At 34.3% G+C, this 18703-nt stretch overlaps 1 protein-coding gene across 12 annotated transcripts in view; it reads left to right on the top strand.

Annotated features, from left to right (window-relative positions):
* The first annotated feature begins 289 nt into the window (after positions 1–289).
* The window catches only part of RIMS1 (regulating synaptic membrane exocytosis 1), a 135244-nt gene continuing 116830 nt past the window's right edge, over positions 290–18703 (top strand). For 8 of the 12 annotated variants that reach the window (XM_010138842.1, XM_010138841.1, XM_010138839.1 and 5 more), the window contains exons 1-10: positions 293–352; positions 1081–1191; positions 3368–3467; positions 6792–6915; positions 13729–13775; positions 14882–14994; positions 15988–16118; positions 16434–16605; positions 16729–16885; positions 18098–18169. In XM_010138842.1, coding sequence (XP_010137144.1) covers positions 1156–1191; positions 3368–3467; positions 6792–6915; positions 13729–13775; positions 14882–14994; positions 15988–16118; positions 16434–16605; positions 16729–16885; positions 18098–18169 — 952 coding nt within the window. In that variant the 5' untranslated portion in view covers positions 293–352; positions 1081–1155. Of the gene's footprint in view, positions 353–1080; positions 1192–3367; positions 3468–6791; positions 6916–13728; positions 13776–14881; positions 14995–15987; positions 16119–16433; positions 16606–16728; positions 16886–18097; positions 18170–18703 lie in introns of all 12 variants that reach the window. The other 4 variants (XM_010138840.1, XM_010138845.1, XM_010138844.1 and 1 more) reach the window with 2 other exon arrangements.

Raw genomic sequence — 18703 nt, 5'->3', positions numbered from 1 at the left:
GGAAAAGTAAAAGGAGATGGAGTGCACAAACAAGTCTGAGGTGCAATTTGTGAGGTCCAAATAAATATATTATTATGTATTTTTGGTTTTTATACTATTAGATTTGGTTTTCAGTTTATACTATTGTTTTCAAATTGATATAAGATAATTTGAATCATAAAACAGGTTTTGTGTTTGCTTCATCAAACTTCTGCACGTTAAAATTTATGCATGCAGGAGTAATCATTCATGCATCTTTCTCTGTTTGAGAGATTACACATTTCTTTCTATTCATATTCTTCCAGGTGACTTGGATTATTACTGGCTGGATCCTGCCACGTGGCACAGCAGGGAGACATCCCCTATTAGTTCGGTAAGAAATAAGAAAAGAGAGGTTCATAAGTATGAATTAAAATGTTTGCTAATTATTTCAGTCAGTGTAGATATTTTATTGTAAAAAATTATTCTATTCAAAATTTTATCAAAATTTGGTTTGGTGGATCATGGAAACTGAAGTCAGAAAGAAACGTTCATCAAAATGAGTACTAGTAAAATTTTCTGAATTTTAACTTGAGATTAATTCTTTCATAAACACGATACTCGGTTTCATTACACATCACAAAAGCATCTATTGAGTGTGATGCTGCTCTGGGAAAGATTAGTGACTTTTTCTATTGACTTGGAGTGGGAAAGGATAATTTGGATTTTTATTGTATGGTGAACCTGTATGGCAGAGCTGTATAACATGTATGCTATTCTAAAGAACCAAATTTATGAATGCACTTTTCAGGGCCGTGCTATAATTTATATATTAAGTGTTATATGCATGTTATAAACATGATAAAATGTGGTATGTTTTAAATGTTTGTTTTATTATGGTTCTACCTGCAGACTTAGTACTGATAATTTTTTACAGTGGGCATAAATATCTAATGAAGCAAGAGTCCAACAGATATAATGTTAGAAAGCTCAAATGCAATATGTAACACATCTGAAGGATGTTCATTTCTAATGATCCAGAAATTTTATTGGTTTATAAATGTGCATCTAAATACAGGAAGATGGTTGCACTTTTAATTCCACTGCATGCTTTTTTAACAGCATCCTGTAACCTGGCAGCCTTCTAAAGAGGGAGATCGCTTAATTGGGCGTGTTATTCTTAACAAGAGAACAACCATGCCGAAAGAATCGGGTGCATTACTGGGGTTAAAAGTAAGTATTACATGTTTATGTGATAAATGAAAGAAACTTCTGCTTTCCTTAGACCTAGAGGTCTGAGTCATTAAAGCAGAGGACTCTCCAATAATATGATCATTTGACAAAAATATATTCCTCATTTTTAGTAAGTTTTGAAAGTTATACAGATAAATTATGAATGTAAATTTATTTAATCTCTCTGTGCAGTCTTCCATTCATCCATGGCAAAGAAGCTGAACCATTTTGATTTAAAGGTGTATGTTTATTCAGCTTCCTGTCCGCAAGACGTATACTGCATGTTACAATGCACTAATGGAGTCCTGCTTTTTCTAGGTCTACCATTTGCATTTCATTAGAATAATTCATCTCATAATCCATATATATAAAAGCCATCTAGATGCAAATGTTCACAAGGTCAGTGTTTAAAATCCCTACAGCCACATGCACAATCCATACAAACAGAAATTTTGTAGAATGGAACTAAACTTTTACACAAAAATTTGCAAAAATCCCTTTTAAAACTTAGTTAAGATTATATTAAATATCGTTCCATTTAAGCTGGTATCCCAAAATTAAGACATTGTCAACAGTGTTTGGATGATTTAAATCCCCAGCGTAGTCATTCATAGCAGACTTCCGCATTCACGTCCCTAAATTGCTGGGACACTTAAAAAAGAGCGAGCTCTACTTCTGAAGCCGGTGGAGATGTAGTGTGCCAAATCAAGAACTTCTCCCTCCATGTATATTTTTAAATATATGGAGCTCCAAAGATGGCTGAGATAATTTAATTTCAGTGTCTTCCTCTTCCCAGTGAGAACAGAAACCATGCAAAACATGAAATGTTCCCATCCACTCTAGAACTGAGTCTGCTTCAAAGGGCACTTGACACTGAACCACTCCTTGCAATTCGTTGTCTGATGGTTCAATCCATCTCACGTGATGAAGATGTGGGTTGTAGGTTCTGATCATCATGGTGGGGATAATGTCAGGAAATAAACTTGTGAACTTGATATTTGCGTGTTCTGGGTAAGAGCAATTCATTCACCTTGAAATGAGGTGGTGTGGCATGGGATCAGAGAAGATGAGAACAGCTTCACTCTACTAAGTGTCTAGCAGTCTGTAGCACAGGGCTGATTTTTGCTGACAGCAAGCAACTGGTTTTTAATATGTGAGTAAAAAGATTGGTTCTACTAGTAGGAAATGTAGATCAGAGAGTTTCTCTTTGATTTTCAGATTTCAGTTTTGTATGTTATGAAGGCCTCCACTGATAAATTTAACACATTATCTTGTATCAACCTTGTTGGCAGGTAGACTTCTGGATCTTTTTGGAAATATATCTGTATTAAAGCTCCTACTAGTGATTGTGATTGCAACATGGGGAAATAATACCTAATGAACCAGCATTCTGCCGTTTTGTTTTATTTGTTTTATTATAAAACTCCTCACAGGATATTCCTGACAAAATTCTCTTTCTCTCCTGACTGGAGAGAGTAAGATAGCTAAAGAGAATAGCAAGTCAGCAAGTCTACATTTTCTTGTTTTATATTTTATTTAAAATCTAATATCTTGATGGTACCCTTCTTTTTTTCCTGATTTTTCTGATCTCTGTATCATGCAGTTGTCTTCAACAATGGCTCTCTTCAGTTCTGTTTTAAAAAAGCCAAAAGTTGCTGGTTTTTCCCATTACGAGCTTGGATGAGAGGGCCTGGGTTTTAGCAGTAGCAATGTTCTTGTTTGACCAGGTTTCACAGTAGTATATTTGCCCCTCATTGATTGTTGCTTTTTGGGATTTCCATGTTTGGTTTGATGTGTACTTGCAATTTAAACTTAAGCACATGACAGAAATCTATTTGCAAAAAGTGCATTTTCTTCGTTATTTATTAAGAAATGGTCTTTCTGCAACAAATTTAGATACTTAGTAAACTGCATAAGATGGATGAGTCAAACACATTAGAAGAAATACCAATTTTATTCATTCTGTGCCAGCTTTGCTTATTTTCAAGTAGATCTGGCCTTTTGGTATATTTTACATTGTCTTTAAGCCTCTGTAAAGTCCAAACTGACAGTAGATTTCCTTATGCATATTTTAGGTTTAATTTTAAAAATAATGTGAAAAGTGATGTCTATGTATTTATGGTTGATATGATGTCTGATTTGTGGCTGTACAACTGACAAATTTATGATTAACCAGGTTGTTGGAGGAAAAATGACAGAATTAGGACGACTCGGTGCCTTTATTACCAAAGTGAAGAAAGGTAGCTTGGCTGATGTGGTGGGGCATCTCAGAGCAGGTAAATCAATCAGTCGCATATAAAATATATTGTTTGTTAATTAGGGGGTTTTGTAATGTAGCTATTAATTTATATTTGCTGTGACATAAGGTTGTGTCATATGCTGATATTTTAAAAATACTGTAATGGACAATACTGTTATGTTGTTTATCGAATGCCACTGGTGCCTACATTTCTTCTTATTAACCCCAATTGCTTGGATCTATGAGCAAAATACAAGACACTTCTGATCAGTGATGATGTCAGAACTGAATGTCACTGATAAATTTTTACTTGCTAGCTCTGGAAGTGCTTGTTACACAGTATAACAACCTACCGTTCATTTCCTTGCATTATAGCGTCACCTGAGGGATGATGCACTGTGTACACAATGGATTTTACCAGTGCTTCTTTCAGTGTGAATTGTTACAAATAAAAATGGAACACAACTCAAGAAAATGGTCTTAAAATATTTCATTTCTGTAAGATGTGTATACATTGCACTTACAAGTAAGTGTGTTGTTGGTATTTTTCAAGCTTCTAAATGAAGTGAGAACTATGCACAGCAGTTGGTTTTCAAACTTACATCTTGATGGTTTATATTTTTACCATGGCTCTAAGCAACTACTTTAAAGTGTTGTCTCAGCAAACTAAAGTCTATGTAACGCCTTCTTAGGAATCCAGAAGCTCTTATGACAACTTGTATGAATTCAGGATAATTACATGAAGCAAATGGTAATAAAGAAATAGAAAAGATGATGAGTCTCTAAAAATATCCTACTTTGGTTTGGCATTTGTAAAAATTTTTTTTACGAAGTCCATATACATGAGTTTGACAACAATGATTATTATAGTTGTTTATATTGTTTATTATTATTTTAACTGCAGATTATAATTATAGAAAATAACTTTCTCTCCACTAACCTTGGACTATTTTGGCTGAAATGTTGCACTTCTAATATATGGTCTTGGTGGTTTTTTTAGAGCCAAAATAATTTCACAATAAAAAATATTCTATTTGTGCACGTTTTCAAAGACTAGAAGTCTATTAATCCTATTGTATGGGACTAAACCACAAAAAACATATGGCTGGGTCCTTGCTGTTAGGAAAACACACTTTTTTGTCTTTATGAAAAAGCTCCAGGTAGCCAGGTAGCCAGGTAGCTTCATGCAGATGTCCTGGCTATCCTAAATATCTACAGTGTAAGGTCTCTAACAGCTCCTTGACTGACTGACTTGCAGCTCTGGGCTACTGCAGTGGAACTTAAGACCAGGGAGTTTGTCTCACCTGAATTTGTAGCAGTATATCACAGGATCGTAGAATGGTTGAGGTGCACGTGTACCTTTTGAGATCTCCAGTTCAACCCCACTGCTTAAGGAGGATCAGCTAGAGCAGGTGCACAGGACCATGTCCAGTTGGGTCTTGCATATCTCCAAGTTTTGAGTAACTGGATGGTGTTTTCTGATTTCCGTGCTGTGACTGAGGGCAGAAACCAAATATAAGCCTTATAGACAGCATCTTAGATGAGACAATGAAAATGGGCTTGGGTGATAAAAAAAACCCCACAACTGGAAATGCTGAGCCAAAGATGGATGGAGATGATCTGGTTAGAAGTAGCAAAAGTGTCATTTCACTTAAATCATCGTTGGGATCTAGTTTTCAGTAAGAGTAATTGGAGCTACTTCTGTTAATTTAGCGTTCTGACTATGATGATCTTACGTTTAGTTATCTTGGCAATTGTTTTTTTTTTTTTTCTTTAACTTGTTTGACCTGCTAGTGATTGTTGAAAGTAAAAAACTGTTTATGTCCTCTAAAGTAGCCATACGGACACCTTGCATGTTCCTCTTCAGGATTCTCAACCTTGTTGCACCTGTTATGTCTTTTTCAAAATCTGATAGATTCATTGCTCTATAAGTAAGGAATAAATCATTGTTTTTAGTCACACAAATTTAGCATACGTCCCTGTTGGTTTTTGCTATTAAGTTGTGTTGAAAGCTGGACACATCTTGTTCCTTTTAACACCTAGGATGCTTTTGTAACTTAAGCCAATTATCTCTAAAGAAATCAGCTTTCATTTTAGGGAAAAATGTTACTTTCTAACAGTTGTTAGCTTTAAAATAGAGACAGATTTACAGAAGAAACTGGATGTGTTTTCACTGAGCTGTATAAATTTTAAATGAAGGCAATATCTAATTTTTGTTCCCCCTCAACATAAGATGATCTAATAAACATACAAAATACTTTAAATCATCTCAGCTAAAAACCTGGTAGAAAATTAGACTTAAGTCAGCAAGCATTTATTAAGTGTGTCATGAGCAAGCCCTCATGTTTTAAAAAATGCCGGAATGCTTTGGAAGGCAGTGGAAAACTCTGTGGAATCCTTTTTTAAAATACTGAAATACAGGTTGTTTGGGAAGAGGACTGACAATTGCTGGATGTAAAGAGAAACTGAAGCCATGTGTCTGGGTAAACAGGACTACAGTGAGGATAGTTTCTCTTGGTTTGCTAACAAGGGTGAGTTTGATAATTTGGCTTACATCTCCTCAGAAAGGAGCAAAGCCAGCAGCTGAAGGGTTGTTCATAACTGAATCCGATAAACGTAAAATCATTGTCAATAAAGTTGTGTGAAGTTCTGAGTGCTGCATATGATGAGATGTAAGATTGTAAACGTACCCTATGTCTCCCGCAGTTTAATTGTATATACCGAACTTTCTCTACAAACTATCCTTCAAGATTTTCACCTTTTTATAATAAGGCCAAAATACAATGTAATATACATACTATGTAAATTCCATAAATGGCAAGCTGAAAGAAGAGAGTTATCTAAATGACGTCCACATCATATTTTCCTTTCTGTCCCCTCTATCATCCTTAGGAGATAGTGACTCAGTCCTTGCTTTTATTTTTGGTTCATTTGACACAGACAGTAAAGACTGTCCTTTTTGCAGAGAAATCAAAATGCACAGTATATAAATTCTAAGAAAATATCATGGTTTTTAAAGGCTTAACAGTAGGTATTTATATTTTTCATTTTTGAAGTTTCACCTGTTTCCAAAATTTATTACTGGGTCTTTTAAAAAGACTCATTTCATAGCACAAACTGGTCCTTTATTATTTTGGAAATACTATGTTTGCAGTAGTGGTTTCTTTAATATGTTTTCTGTACAAATTATAGCTGTGTTCTGAGAAAGGAGCATTGATACTGTCTCAAAAACATTTTGGGGGCTTTCAGCACAGGTTTTTAATTTATTTCAGGCAATGTGATGTGATTATATAGACTTCATAAATGTTTTGTACTTTGTAAAAGAATATGGAAATGAGATAAACTTCTGTTTAAATTCAAGGGGATGAAGTTCTAGAGTGGAATGGTAAACCCTTGCCTGGAGCTACAAACGAAGAAGTTTACAACATTATCTTAGAATCAAAATCAGAACCTCAAGTTGAAATTATTGTTTCACGGCCTATTGGGTAAGGTTAAAGACTTGCTTCACAGTTATTACTTCTACTAATGGAACCTTTAAAAGGACTATTTGTGAGTTCGTTATTTTTATCTCCTAATAATGGAATATGATTCACTTTCTATTATTGACATTCTGTATATTCCATTTTCTTCACTGCCGTTTATAATCTTGGTTCTTTGCAGTGATATATGTAAGTATAAATGTTTTCTGTATGATCAAAGTACTACCAAGTTTTTTGCCAAGTGGCAAAGGAAAATTGGTGGGTCAAGTGGACCTGTGCTTGAGAAAAATCTGTTTTTCAGGCTTTTAGCATCACTAAATGAAAATAATTTATACAAGTATTCATGAGTAGAAGGAAGTATCAGTAAACACTGAGCATTGCAGGATTTTACTAAGTCAATGCTAGTAGGTTTTTAAACAGGCTTTCCTTAAAGAAACCAAAACTCTAATTGAGAAGAGAGTATTTAGCCTTAAATGATACTGTCATTAAAATCAAAAGTGGAAACAAAAAGTTTCATCAAAACTTAGCATTATCATGTTATGTTTATAATATTAAGATGTATTTATTATAAATCCAGGTTTGGGGTTTTGTGGTAACAGTTCTTATAGTCTTGATGTCCCAAATAAGTCAGAAAGATCATAAAATCTGTTCAAATTGATAAGATTAGTGGAGTTGGCCCTGCATTTGTCACAACTGTTTTAGTGATATTCTACCCTCCTTCCCTGATCATGACTCTTTTGAGACCGTTTTGAGCTAAGTCTCACAGGATTAAATATGAATCATATATTGTAAAGTCACATTTATATTGCACAACAGAGTCACATGATTAACAATAAAAATCACTCTTGATAGTTTAAAAAAAAAAATCTCTGTGGTTTGTCACCTTCTATAATTTCATGTGCACTCACTGTCTCTAAATACCACTATCCTGTAAGTCAGTGGTAAACTCTTTCCTCCTTATGAATGAATGATTATTTAATTTTGAATTTGCTAGTTTTCATCCTAATTATAATTTCTAGCTTTCTCAAATAGGATAAGTTTTCAGTTTTAGAAACAAAAAAACACTGTTCATTTTCTTTCTGACTAAAACATTCTTCTTCTACATTTATTTCATGTCAAGTTTAGTTTTTTGGTTTTGTTTATACCGTACAAATGCAGCTGTATTTTGCAAGTGAGTTCGGCCTTTATAATGTCAATCACTACTAAAAGTACTTAAATAAAACAAACATTAATTGCTAATTCCAGTTACGAGTTTGACCTTCTAATGCAAAACAAAAGCTTGATGCAGTAATAGTGGTTGTTAAAGGCTAAAATTACCGTCCAGATGGAGACTGTGGGGAATTAGAAACCTTACTTTATGTTCTTTAGTTGGATAAATTAGGAGATGTTCCTTACTGAAAATTGCATATTCAGTCCTACAACTTTGTAATTAAAAATCAAATGTTGTGAGAAGATTTTCGGAAGTCTATTTTTTATGTTTAAATCAGCAGAAAAGATATATAGGGTTACTGGACCTGACTAGAGCTCCATGTCTCAGTTGAAGAAAACCTGAAAATTGATCTGTATACCTGATGTAAAAGGAAAATGATAGATTAATATTTTTTATAATGAGCTTTAGATACGTTTATTGCTATCAGTATAGTTGCAAATGTTGTGTATCCTTAAACTTCTAAGGTAACTTCATTACTAAACCAATTAAATTATTTTGGTTTATGAATTTGATAAATGCAATAGCTTCAAAAAAATGAAGCATGAAATGATGACATTCAAGTGATATATTCTTGATGAAAAAAGAGAGAAAATAACACAGCTGTTGAACTGAGACATAGAACATGAAGTGCATTTAAAATCAGACAAGGTTTCTGAAACTGAGCAGTGAATTTTACATGAAAAAGTGAACCCAGAAATAATACCAATAAAATGTAAAGTCTTGCTTTGCATGACATGCGTATTTTTTCCAGACATAGGCAAAAATAGAGCGCATTGGATTGTGCTTTTATTTTGAGATAAACGGAGTGTTGTTATGGAGGGTTTTACATCCAGTAATACCACTATTCTTGTAGAGTTGTCTTGATTGATCTTTTGATTGATTTTTTGAGGGTTGGTTTGGTTTTTTTGAGAAGAGCAAATAAATATCCCGAAGTGACTAGAGCATGTAACATTGAAATGTAAAGTTATTTCCTTTTTCCTGTTGTTTTGTATCAGATCAAGATTTACCTGTCTGTCACCTTAAAGGAGCAAAAATACTGTACGACAAAGGAAATCCTGATATTCTTTAACAAAAAAGAACATACTGCACAGATTTTTTTTAAATAATCATAGTTTATGTAAATTGTCTTATATAAGGGAAATGGTTTGCTTGCGTTAACAGATTATTCCCTGTGCCACCCGCCCCCACTCCCCACCCCGCTGTCCCCCGCCCAGCTTCTCCTTGTTATCCTAAACTATGCGATTGTTTCAAGTTCTTTACAGGGAATTTTATTTAATCCAACAAATCTAGTATATCAAAGTTTTGTGTCAACTTTGGGTCCTGGCTCATCAGAACTGAAGTTGCTTGATACAGCATTAATTGGAAATCCATTAAACCCAAAACTCCTGTGAGGAAATAGGTTCCCAAAAGACCTGAAAAATGCTAATTTTGTCTGCATAATTTAAGTGTTTTCATCTCTCAGTATCAATAATGCAAATAATGTACCAGCACTTTTAATGGTCTTGATTAAAATGTCCTAGCACATTAGGTCTAAAAAGCCTGAATATGACACAGTTTGGCATAAGTGAATAATGGGAGGACTGTAAGCCCACAAATTAGGTTGCCCACAAGTTAGACTGCCACTTACAAAATTGATGTCTAAACAATTTGCTCAGTCTTGTAAAATTGAATTTCTGTGTCTACCAGAAAATGTAATTTTGAGTAATGGATAATTGTAGGATGTTTATTAGAGGAAAATGTGAAATGTGTAACACTATCAGCAGATGAAGGCGTAATAACAATAAACAGTATAACCACAATAGTACTGTGAAAACTCCATATAAACTAATTGATGCTAATGCTAATCATTGCAACACAAGGTAGATAAGAAACTATAAAAAGTAGAATTAATGGGTTGGCTATCTGAGAGGAAGAATTACCTATAAGTATGCATACAATGTGAGAGATGATTAATATAGGGCAGTGTAGAAGATCCTCTGGCATATGCTTTTCGGAGAAGAAATCTGGCATGGTAACTAACTACATCTTTTGTGTGCTTGGGTGAACTCTATGAGATAATGCAGGTAAAATGAATATTTTTTTCATTTGTCTCTGTTTTCTTTGTCAGATGCTAGCTGTCTTTGCTTGGATTTCCTCAGATAATATTGCCAAAAATTGTCATTTAGCTACTGTCCTGTAGGTCCTCACAAGGGGTTGAACCAGGCAGTGCTAAACTCCAGAGAATTGCTCAAGTGATGTAATTAGTGCAAGCTGCAGGTTGATCTACAGATTCTGATGGGAGGGAATGGTTTTGGAAATAGGAGGATGAGCATCAGGGACAGGTACTCAGAAACTCTGAAAGCTCTGTAGGGTGTAGAGGACAATGCTTCTGTCCCTAGAGCAACCTAAAAAATGGTGGTTTACACCCACACTTGAACTTGCTTTATCTTCTATGCTCAAGCTCTTGACTATAGCCCTCAGAGCTGTTCCTGTGTTTTACAGAATAGTGATCCTTACAAATCATGTATCTGCACAGAGTAGTCTCATCCTAAGGTACAGTTCGGTTTAATGCATGTGTTCATTGAGGTTTAGAAGGGTCAGACATAAGCTAATTGTATGTAATATAAGACCACAAAATAACCCCTGCCTTCCAAGGTAGTTATGGAAAGACAAAGTTCGATGTCTGCAGCTCTCTACTGGATGTGTGTCTGGCATTACTTCTCCGATGTTCACATTGCTCTGAAAGAGGAGTAAAATTTTGTTACTACTTCAAATAAGTGGTTGTGCAACTTTTTACTTTGTTTTTACCATTTGCTTTGGCTAGTCTAGTTTTGAATGTTTTAAGCTACTATTTCTTCTGAGGAGTGTTTTTTTTTGTAAATCGTAGTGTCAGAATATTTTCTGCAATCCAAAAGTAAAAGCAGGCTAAGTAAGACTGGTTTTCATACATAATTATTTTTAGATCGTAATTTCTTTTTAGAATTTTCATTCTTTAATTAAAATGCCAAAATTTTAGAAAAATACTTCTCATGCATTTCTTAAAGTCTAGTACACCAGTTATCCTTCTTGTGTGCATGTAATATTTAAGAAATGATTATGTAAACTGGGTATTGAATTTGTAAGAAGTTCACATGAGGACAGAAGCATAGATTTAAATTACTTCGTGTACATTTTAGCATCAATAGCAGAAAGAAGAACTGTTACAGAGCTTGCCACAAGTTTGGTGATCAGTACTATATGGCATACTTTTTTAATATAATTTTTGCGTCTTGCAGTTTAGTGTGGAGATTTACTTAAACACAATAAATATGTTAGGAAAGAGATTACCTAGCAATTACTTTAATGTTTTTGCACACTTGTATACACATACACACACATGCATTTCATATATATAAAAAATATAACTAAATAATGTCTTCTATATTTGCAAATTATATATATTTTTAAAAGCTGTTCATTGTACTATACAGTTTAAGAGATTTAATATAATATTTCTATTGCAAACCATGCATCTTTTCTGAAATTTATGTTCTAGCTTTCACTGTTCCTGTCCGTTTTTTGTAAGAATTGCAAGGAGTTTAGAAAAAGACATTTAAAAAATTGTACTTTCATTTCTTTCCTGTCTGATGAGTAAAGTCTTAGAAAAGAGCTGATTATTTTTGTAATTTACCTTTACCTGATGCGGACTTCTGTATCACAGCTCTAAGTGAGGAAAATACTCTCAACTTGATCATTTTTTTTCATAATCTGGCATCTTCATTCCAGTATCTGTTTTTTCCTCTTGTAAACTGTATGGATCTGATTCTCATGTTGATTTGACTTTTCTGTGTCAGTTTAATAGTGTAAAGGTGCCTTAGTTTAAGTATAAATCAGTTCTTAAGTGCTTATATAAGTAATTAATATTTGAGGCCTATTTTTAGCCTTTTTTTCTACTGTACTGTTGACACTAAAGAAGAAAATCTCTTTAGTGTCTGTCTTCACCTACCTGGGGATTATGAAACTTGACACATTAGTTTCCACTTTCCATGTTGAAACACTGCTGGTGCACATGAGCCTTCGTTTAGATATCCTAAACAGGATGTTATTATGAACAATGCTATAATGCAGAAGAGAGTGTTCATATTCTGGCACAAGAAAGCATTACATGCTTAATGTTGTATTGAACAGAAAAATCAAATTCAATGGCAAGTAAATATATTAAGTAATATGTTAAGTATTGCCCTGGAAATTCTGCCCTGGACAGAGAGAAAATGTTAAGAGGAAGGAGTCTGCACAGCAGTCTGCTGTGCAACAGGTGATTAGTCTGTTTGTAAATTTGTAAATTAGTACTATATCATGTAAAAAATGAGTAGTGTGGGTATCTTTCCATAGTTTGTGGAAACCACATATTCTTGAATTACAAAGTCAAGGCAAAGAGAAGTACATTCTTGTTTAGTGGTGTGAGATGTAAGCTGATGGGAGACATGAACTTGGAGCTGAAATAGACTTTTTTTAAATCACAGGCACCGAAAGTTTAAATTGCAGAACATGAAAAGTGATTTTAAGACTAGTTGATTGAGCACTGTTAGATTCCTTTTTTGACTTAAGTTCTGTTTCTTTTTCACAAGTGACTTTTATATACCTAGGAGTCTTAGTTTTATTTACTTCCAAGTCAGTAACATAGTGTTTCACTGAGCAGAGATATAACTGAATACTTTTAAAATGGTCAACCTTAGACTTAAAATTTTGTAAATGTTCTTCAGAAATGTTAATGTAGTTCCAACTTTGGATTATGTTGTATAGATGAAAATATTTCCAAGTAATTCACTGAAGAGCTTTGTTTCCATTTTCTTGCTCTGCTGCTTTGCCAACATTTGTACAATAACATTAGTTTCTTGCTCTTGCAATGTATTTTCATTGATTGCTGAGAACAGAAGAGAGCTAGGAACTAGCATCATCCTGGTTTTGCTTTTGGTGGAAGAGTAAATTTGTTGATGGCAGAGTTCCGATGGATGTGTGTGGACTTACCACTTTGATTTTGCTTGTATAGGTACTGGGTATGTGTGTGTTGAAAAACGTCCTTACTCAATTGTGGTATGGTTTGAGTTGGTTTGTTTTTTAGCCTTTAAAAAAATGCATTATTGTTTTGTTTGTTTAACATTGCTAATGTTATTTGCTTTTTCTTTTCATTATTGTAAGACATTTTCACCGGTTTCACTCTGTGAACTCCTTGAGACGTTTATATAAAAATTACTAGTGAGTTAATCTGTATCTTATTTTCTTGATTTTTTTTCCTTCCAAAACATAGTTTAACATCCATAGCTATACTACCTTTTGCCACCTTTCTTTTCCTAAAAGCTCCCTAACTTTATTGTTCTGGTTGTAAAAACATTGTTGAATCCATCCACAATATGAACATATTAGTGCTCATATTGTTACGTCTTCTAGTTCCTTAATGTGAAAGAAGTAGTTTGCATTAGTTTCATGAATGCTAGTGGAAAATATGTCTTCAAGTATTTCGTCTTTCTTTCCTCATAATCCATTAGAAAAGAAATGGATCCATATTTCTAAAAATGTTCCAGAAACGTATTTGTCACAGCAGAAGGTCACCCCTGTTTTTTCTAATTACTATGTGTATATTCATGTTTTAGTGATATTCCACGGATTCCTGAGTCTTCTCACCCCCCGTTAGAGTCTAGTGAGTACACGCCTCATTCCTTTTACTAAGCATGATCTTGTACTCAGCACAATGGTTTCAGCTATGCATTTTCTGAAAGATGAGCACTGGGAGACTGCATTGGCTCTGAGGTTTTTATATGGCAAAATTCAATGGGATTTGGTCTTGTGTGTTAAGTGTGGAACAATATAAATTAGATTAAGGCTATACAGGTTTCAAATGTTAGCAGGATTTTCTTGTTTTCTTTCGTATCTTGTGTTGTTAGTACCATACTGGTATACGTGCTGTGTCCCAAAACATTTACTTACCCTAAAATAAGAGAAGACACATAGGAAAGGGATTGCCAAAGATAGAAATGGTGCCAGGAGTTCAGCTCCTGCACCATCCAGCATAAGTCCAGAGTTCTTACTTCTTTTTTTCTTAACAAGGAAATGTTGGTTGGGTGAACTTTTTGTGTATCATGCTTTAAAAGAATGATTTTCTTTTTAACTATCCCATTTGAATGGTGTCAGCTAGAGGGTCCTTTCTCATCTGAGCCTTGTCGGAGATGCAACCTTCCCTGGGACAGGGTCCTGCGGGGCTACTGAGTGCTCTTACACCTGTCACGAGATCATCTCATTAGTGAGAGCTCTGCTTCACTGGTGGAAAACTGTTGATGTCCATCCTCCATGCCATATGCATGCCCTGTGTACATTCCTATGTGCCAGTTCCTTGGGAGTTAAAATTTCAGAGGCTACTGGGAGTATATTCCATACAACAGATGGGGGTGTACTCATCAAAGATTTGAGATCATGGAGTCACACAATCATAGTGTAGTTGGGCTGGAGTGGAGGTGTGTAATTCTGTCAGCAGACATTTTTTTGTTTAAAACACTTGGTATAGTTTGTCACTGTTCCATGAGGAACATTTTCTAATGTTATTACAAGTAAAGCAAAAACTGACAGCTTTAATGTGTGGTGAGGTTATCCAGACAGTCTTTTTCACCATGCTATCTACACCAGTTTAAAATATTTCTGTATATTAGTCCACATGTACTGTGCATAAATAGAAACTGTACCATTCAAAGAAAAGGCAATTAGCCTCAAAATTTTGGATGGAAAGTTCATGTGTTTCTTATGTGGTTTTAGGTTCAAGTTCTTTTGAATCTCAGAAAATGGAGAGGCCTTCTATTTCTGTTATATCTCCAACCAGCCCTGGAGCGCTACGGGATGCACCACAAGTCCTACCAGGGCAGCTTTCTGTGAGCATATTTTGGTTTTCCTGATTTGTTAATGAAAATCTGTGCAGTGTTGGTCCCTCAGCCCTCCGTGTTCCCAAGGTCTATTGGAAGGTCAAGAGAAATGTCTGTTGTTGGTAAAGACTAACATCTTTCAAATGTTTTTTAAGACCCTTTGTGCACACTCACAAACCATCGCTGTAATCACAGCAGAGGTAAAAGATTGTATTAATGCACCAGAGAGTATAGGGATTTACACTGAAAGGGAGGCCATTAAAGTGTCTTGTAACTTGTCATCCTGTACCATCTGTATTGAAAATGGTGACACGTCTGTACACGCCCAGTAATCTGTACGTTACAAATGTAGTATCACTTTATCTTCTTTTGTGAAGAGTTACAGTATTACTTTTTAATTTAGATACAGAGTGCATCCTGGAACTGCCTGTAATACTAATTGAAGCTGTGCTTATTAAATGTACTGTGACTACTCAGTGTTTGTTTTGTACATTCTTATATATTTATATTGATCTTATTAATTTTTAAGTATACAGCAGGCTAAAAAATTTTGTAATGTTACAATTCTTAAATTATTTAGCTGTATATTACACTTCTCATAAGATCGTTTGCAAGGTCACAAATCAGAGTATATAGTTTTCAACTTTGCCTTGAGTTTAGCTGCAGTCAGGGCTTCCTATTTGAATGTAGCTTTTAAGGTGCAGAACTAAGACATGCTGGTTTAAATTCACTTACAGATACAAGATTATGCAGTGAATACAGTAAACAGTGTAAGCATAGTCAGACGCCACTATTTCATTCAGCTGTGGTAAATACAGAAGGCTTTGGTATATACCATCATCTTTTCCATCTAAATTAAATATTAAGGGATTTGAAATATACTGGCTTTTCTCTCGGAAAAAAACAGTGGTTACTTTTATGTTGTGGTTAACGTGATGCAGTCTGTAAATTCTGTTTTTTCTCCATTTTCAGTAATGTTTTCTGGTAAATTGATTTTTGTAGGTTAAACTGTGGTATGACAAGGTGGGCCACCAGTTAATAGTAAATGTTCTGCAAGCAACAGAGTTGCCGCCAAGAGCAGATGGACGCCCCAGGAATCCCTATGTAAAAATGTATTTTCTTCCAGACAGAAGGTAGGAGTATTTCAGTTTAGAAACTTGTGCTATAATTTGCCATGTATCGAAACAACTTTTACATGAATGCTTATGAAGTAAAGAATTCCTTTTTATAATTTGTTATAGTTAGATTAATTATAATCAAAAGAAATTGCACTTAAATCATGCAAGTCAGTGTCAACTTTTGGATGAATGTGATCCACTACGGAGCACATACTTCTCTCTTTTAGGCAATATCAGACCAGAAAGAATGAAAACAGTAAGTGCTGATGAGTAGATGACATTTTGTGATTTATCTCTACAAAAAATTTACAAAAAATATCTATGTTTCAGTGATAAGAGTAAAAGGAGGACCAAAACAGTAAAGAAAAGTCTAGAGCCAAAATGGAACCAAACTTTTCTCTACTCACACGTACATCGTAGAGATTTTAGAGAACGAATGCTTGAAATAACCGTATGGGATCAGCCACGAGTACAAGAAGAAGAGAGTGAATTTCTTGGAGAGGTGATACATACAATCACATTTCTCCCAAGTTTGTTGTTTGGTTTCGAATACATATGCATATATATTTTATATATGTGTTTGTGCCTTGAGAGCAAAAATAAAACCTGGTAATTATTTTACTAGATTCTCATAGAGCTGGAGACAGCGCTTTTAGATGATGAACCACATTGGTATAAGCTACAGACACATGATGAATCTTCACTACCTCTGCCTCAGCCATCACCTTTCATGCCAAGAAGACATGTTCATGGTGGAGAAAGCACTAGCAAAAAATTACAAAGTAGGTCCAAATTCCATTAATCTCTTATTTTAAATTAGAAGTGCTGGATATAGAGTAATGTTATTTAATTCATATGCAAGATAAAAAAGTACTATTTTACAGTCTTTAAACATAATGAAAATGTGTGGAAGAGATGTAGGTTATGACAGTATGGCATAGCAGCCTTTCACTTGTGACAGATAACTTTCAAGTGTGTGAAACCTGTTGGGATTGGTTTGGTTTTCACTAGCAAAAGAAAATTGTTCAAAAATTCATTTCCATAAATTTCCTTTAAAATACAAAGACAAATTTCAAATTATTGGATACTTAGTATAATTAAAAGCTTTTTATAAAAAAAGTCCTTAAAGACTTACGAGGCTTAAAACCACTTTTCATCATGCAGTTAGCCTCAACCTCCAATATGCTCATTATACAATCAGATGAGAATTGTAACTTCTGCAGCAAAGAGAAATTGTATGAATGTATTTGGGAGGTACAGTTGTTCTGAGGAGTCTGATTTCAGGTTTTTATGAGGTGTATTTAAATAATGAATGTATTGAAATATTTTAATATTCTATCTTCTCCGTTCATTTAAATTCATTTAAGATTTATTTGGAAATACAAAGCACATAGGGTATTATTTTAAAATACGTTTCCAAGCTATTTTTCTGATTTTTCTTAAACGTGGAAGTCATTCATTCCAGCCAATGTGTAGGAAATTGGTGCACATTCAGGAATGAATTATAAAAATGTGATACCGCTGTAATTGCTGCATGAGGATATGTATAGAGAGAGCAAATTAAAGGTTAGTTTTCATGAGATACTTGAACTTTGCTAAAAGCTGGCAATGCTGTTTCCTCTTCCCCTTTCTCACCATATGCTGCCACCCCTCCTTTCCTGTTCAGCAAGCTGATTCGGCTTACTCACTGAAATAGCACAAAAGTAATTTTTCTTTGAGTTAACTTTTTGCTAGTTTAGTGAGATGAACTATCCTAATAGAGGATTACTAAGGACTTAGGGGAAGAAGAAGGGGAAAAGAGGCAGCAGCAGCTGGAAGATGTTAAGTTGCCTTGTGAAACGTCACTGTCAGTCACTACAATTTAATTCTCCTCCTCTATTGTTTAGACTTAAAATTATTAATAGTACCTTAAATGAACATATTTTGACCATATAAACAAACACTTTATAACACGACCAGATGTTCAGGTATTTGTTTACCTTACTGTTGTGCAGGATCTCGGCCAATCAGTGATAGTGACATCTCAGATTATGATGTTGATGATGGTATTGGAGTTGTTCCTCCAGGTGCGTGGGTGAACAGCATGGTCCTGCTTTCTTTTTCTTCTTCTTTTTTGCTTGTTCAGTTTTGTTTCTTTATAACATTTTGGAATATTGAGGATACTGGTTTTGGAGAGTGCATTGTGAAAAAAACAGTTTTCCTGATTATTCCATGGTACCTGTCCCAAATCATGGTGAATTAAAAGATTCTAATATTCATTCATTTATGTTTATTTTGCATATCATTCTTCATATATGAACCACTGAATGGTTCAAATTGCTTAATCGTTTACTGCATAAGGTTCCATTTAATTTAAAATATAAATTAAAATTCAAAAAATAATTTAAAATAGTAATTAAGTTTTCAGTGTTTATTGCAAGCATTTTTTGTTTTGTTTTGCTTTTTGCGTAAAACTTAGATATAATGCATTTCCCATAGACTTTATTGAGAATGCATGGCTATACATTAAGATGCATGTAGCATGGCTATATCTTTCCATAAGCCTTCATGAACTATCATTACCCTAAATGTCCATAAATATGTATTTGTAGAGGCTTCTA

The sequence above is a fragment of the Buceros rhinoceros genome, unplaced genomic scaffold (genome assembly GCF_000710305.1).
Source record: "Buceros rhinoceros silvestris isolate BGI_N320 unplaced genomic scaffold, ASM71030v1 scaffold6386, whole genome shotgun sequence".
Taxonomy (NCBI): Eukaryota; Metazoa; Chordata; class Aves; order Bucerotiformes; family Bucerotidae; genus Buceros; species Buceros rhinoceros.
Note: the sequence above shows the minus strand (reverse complement) of the source record. Positions and strands in the feature narration are given on the sequence as shown.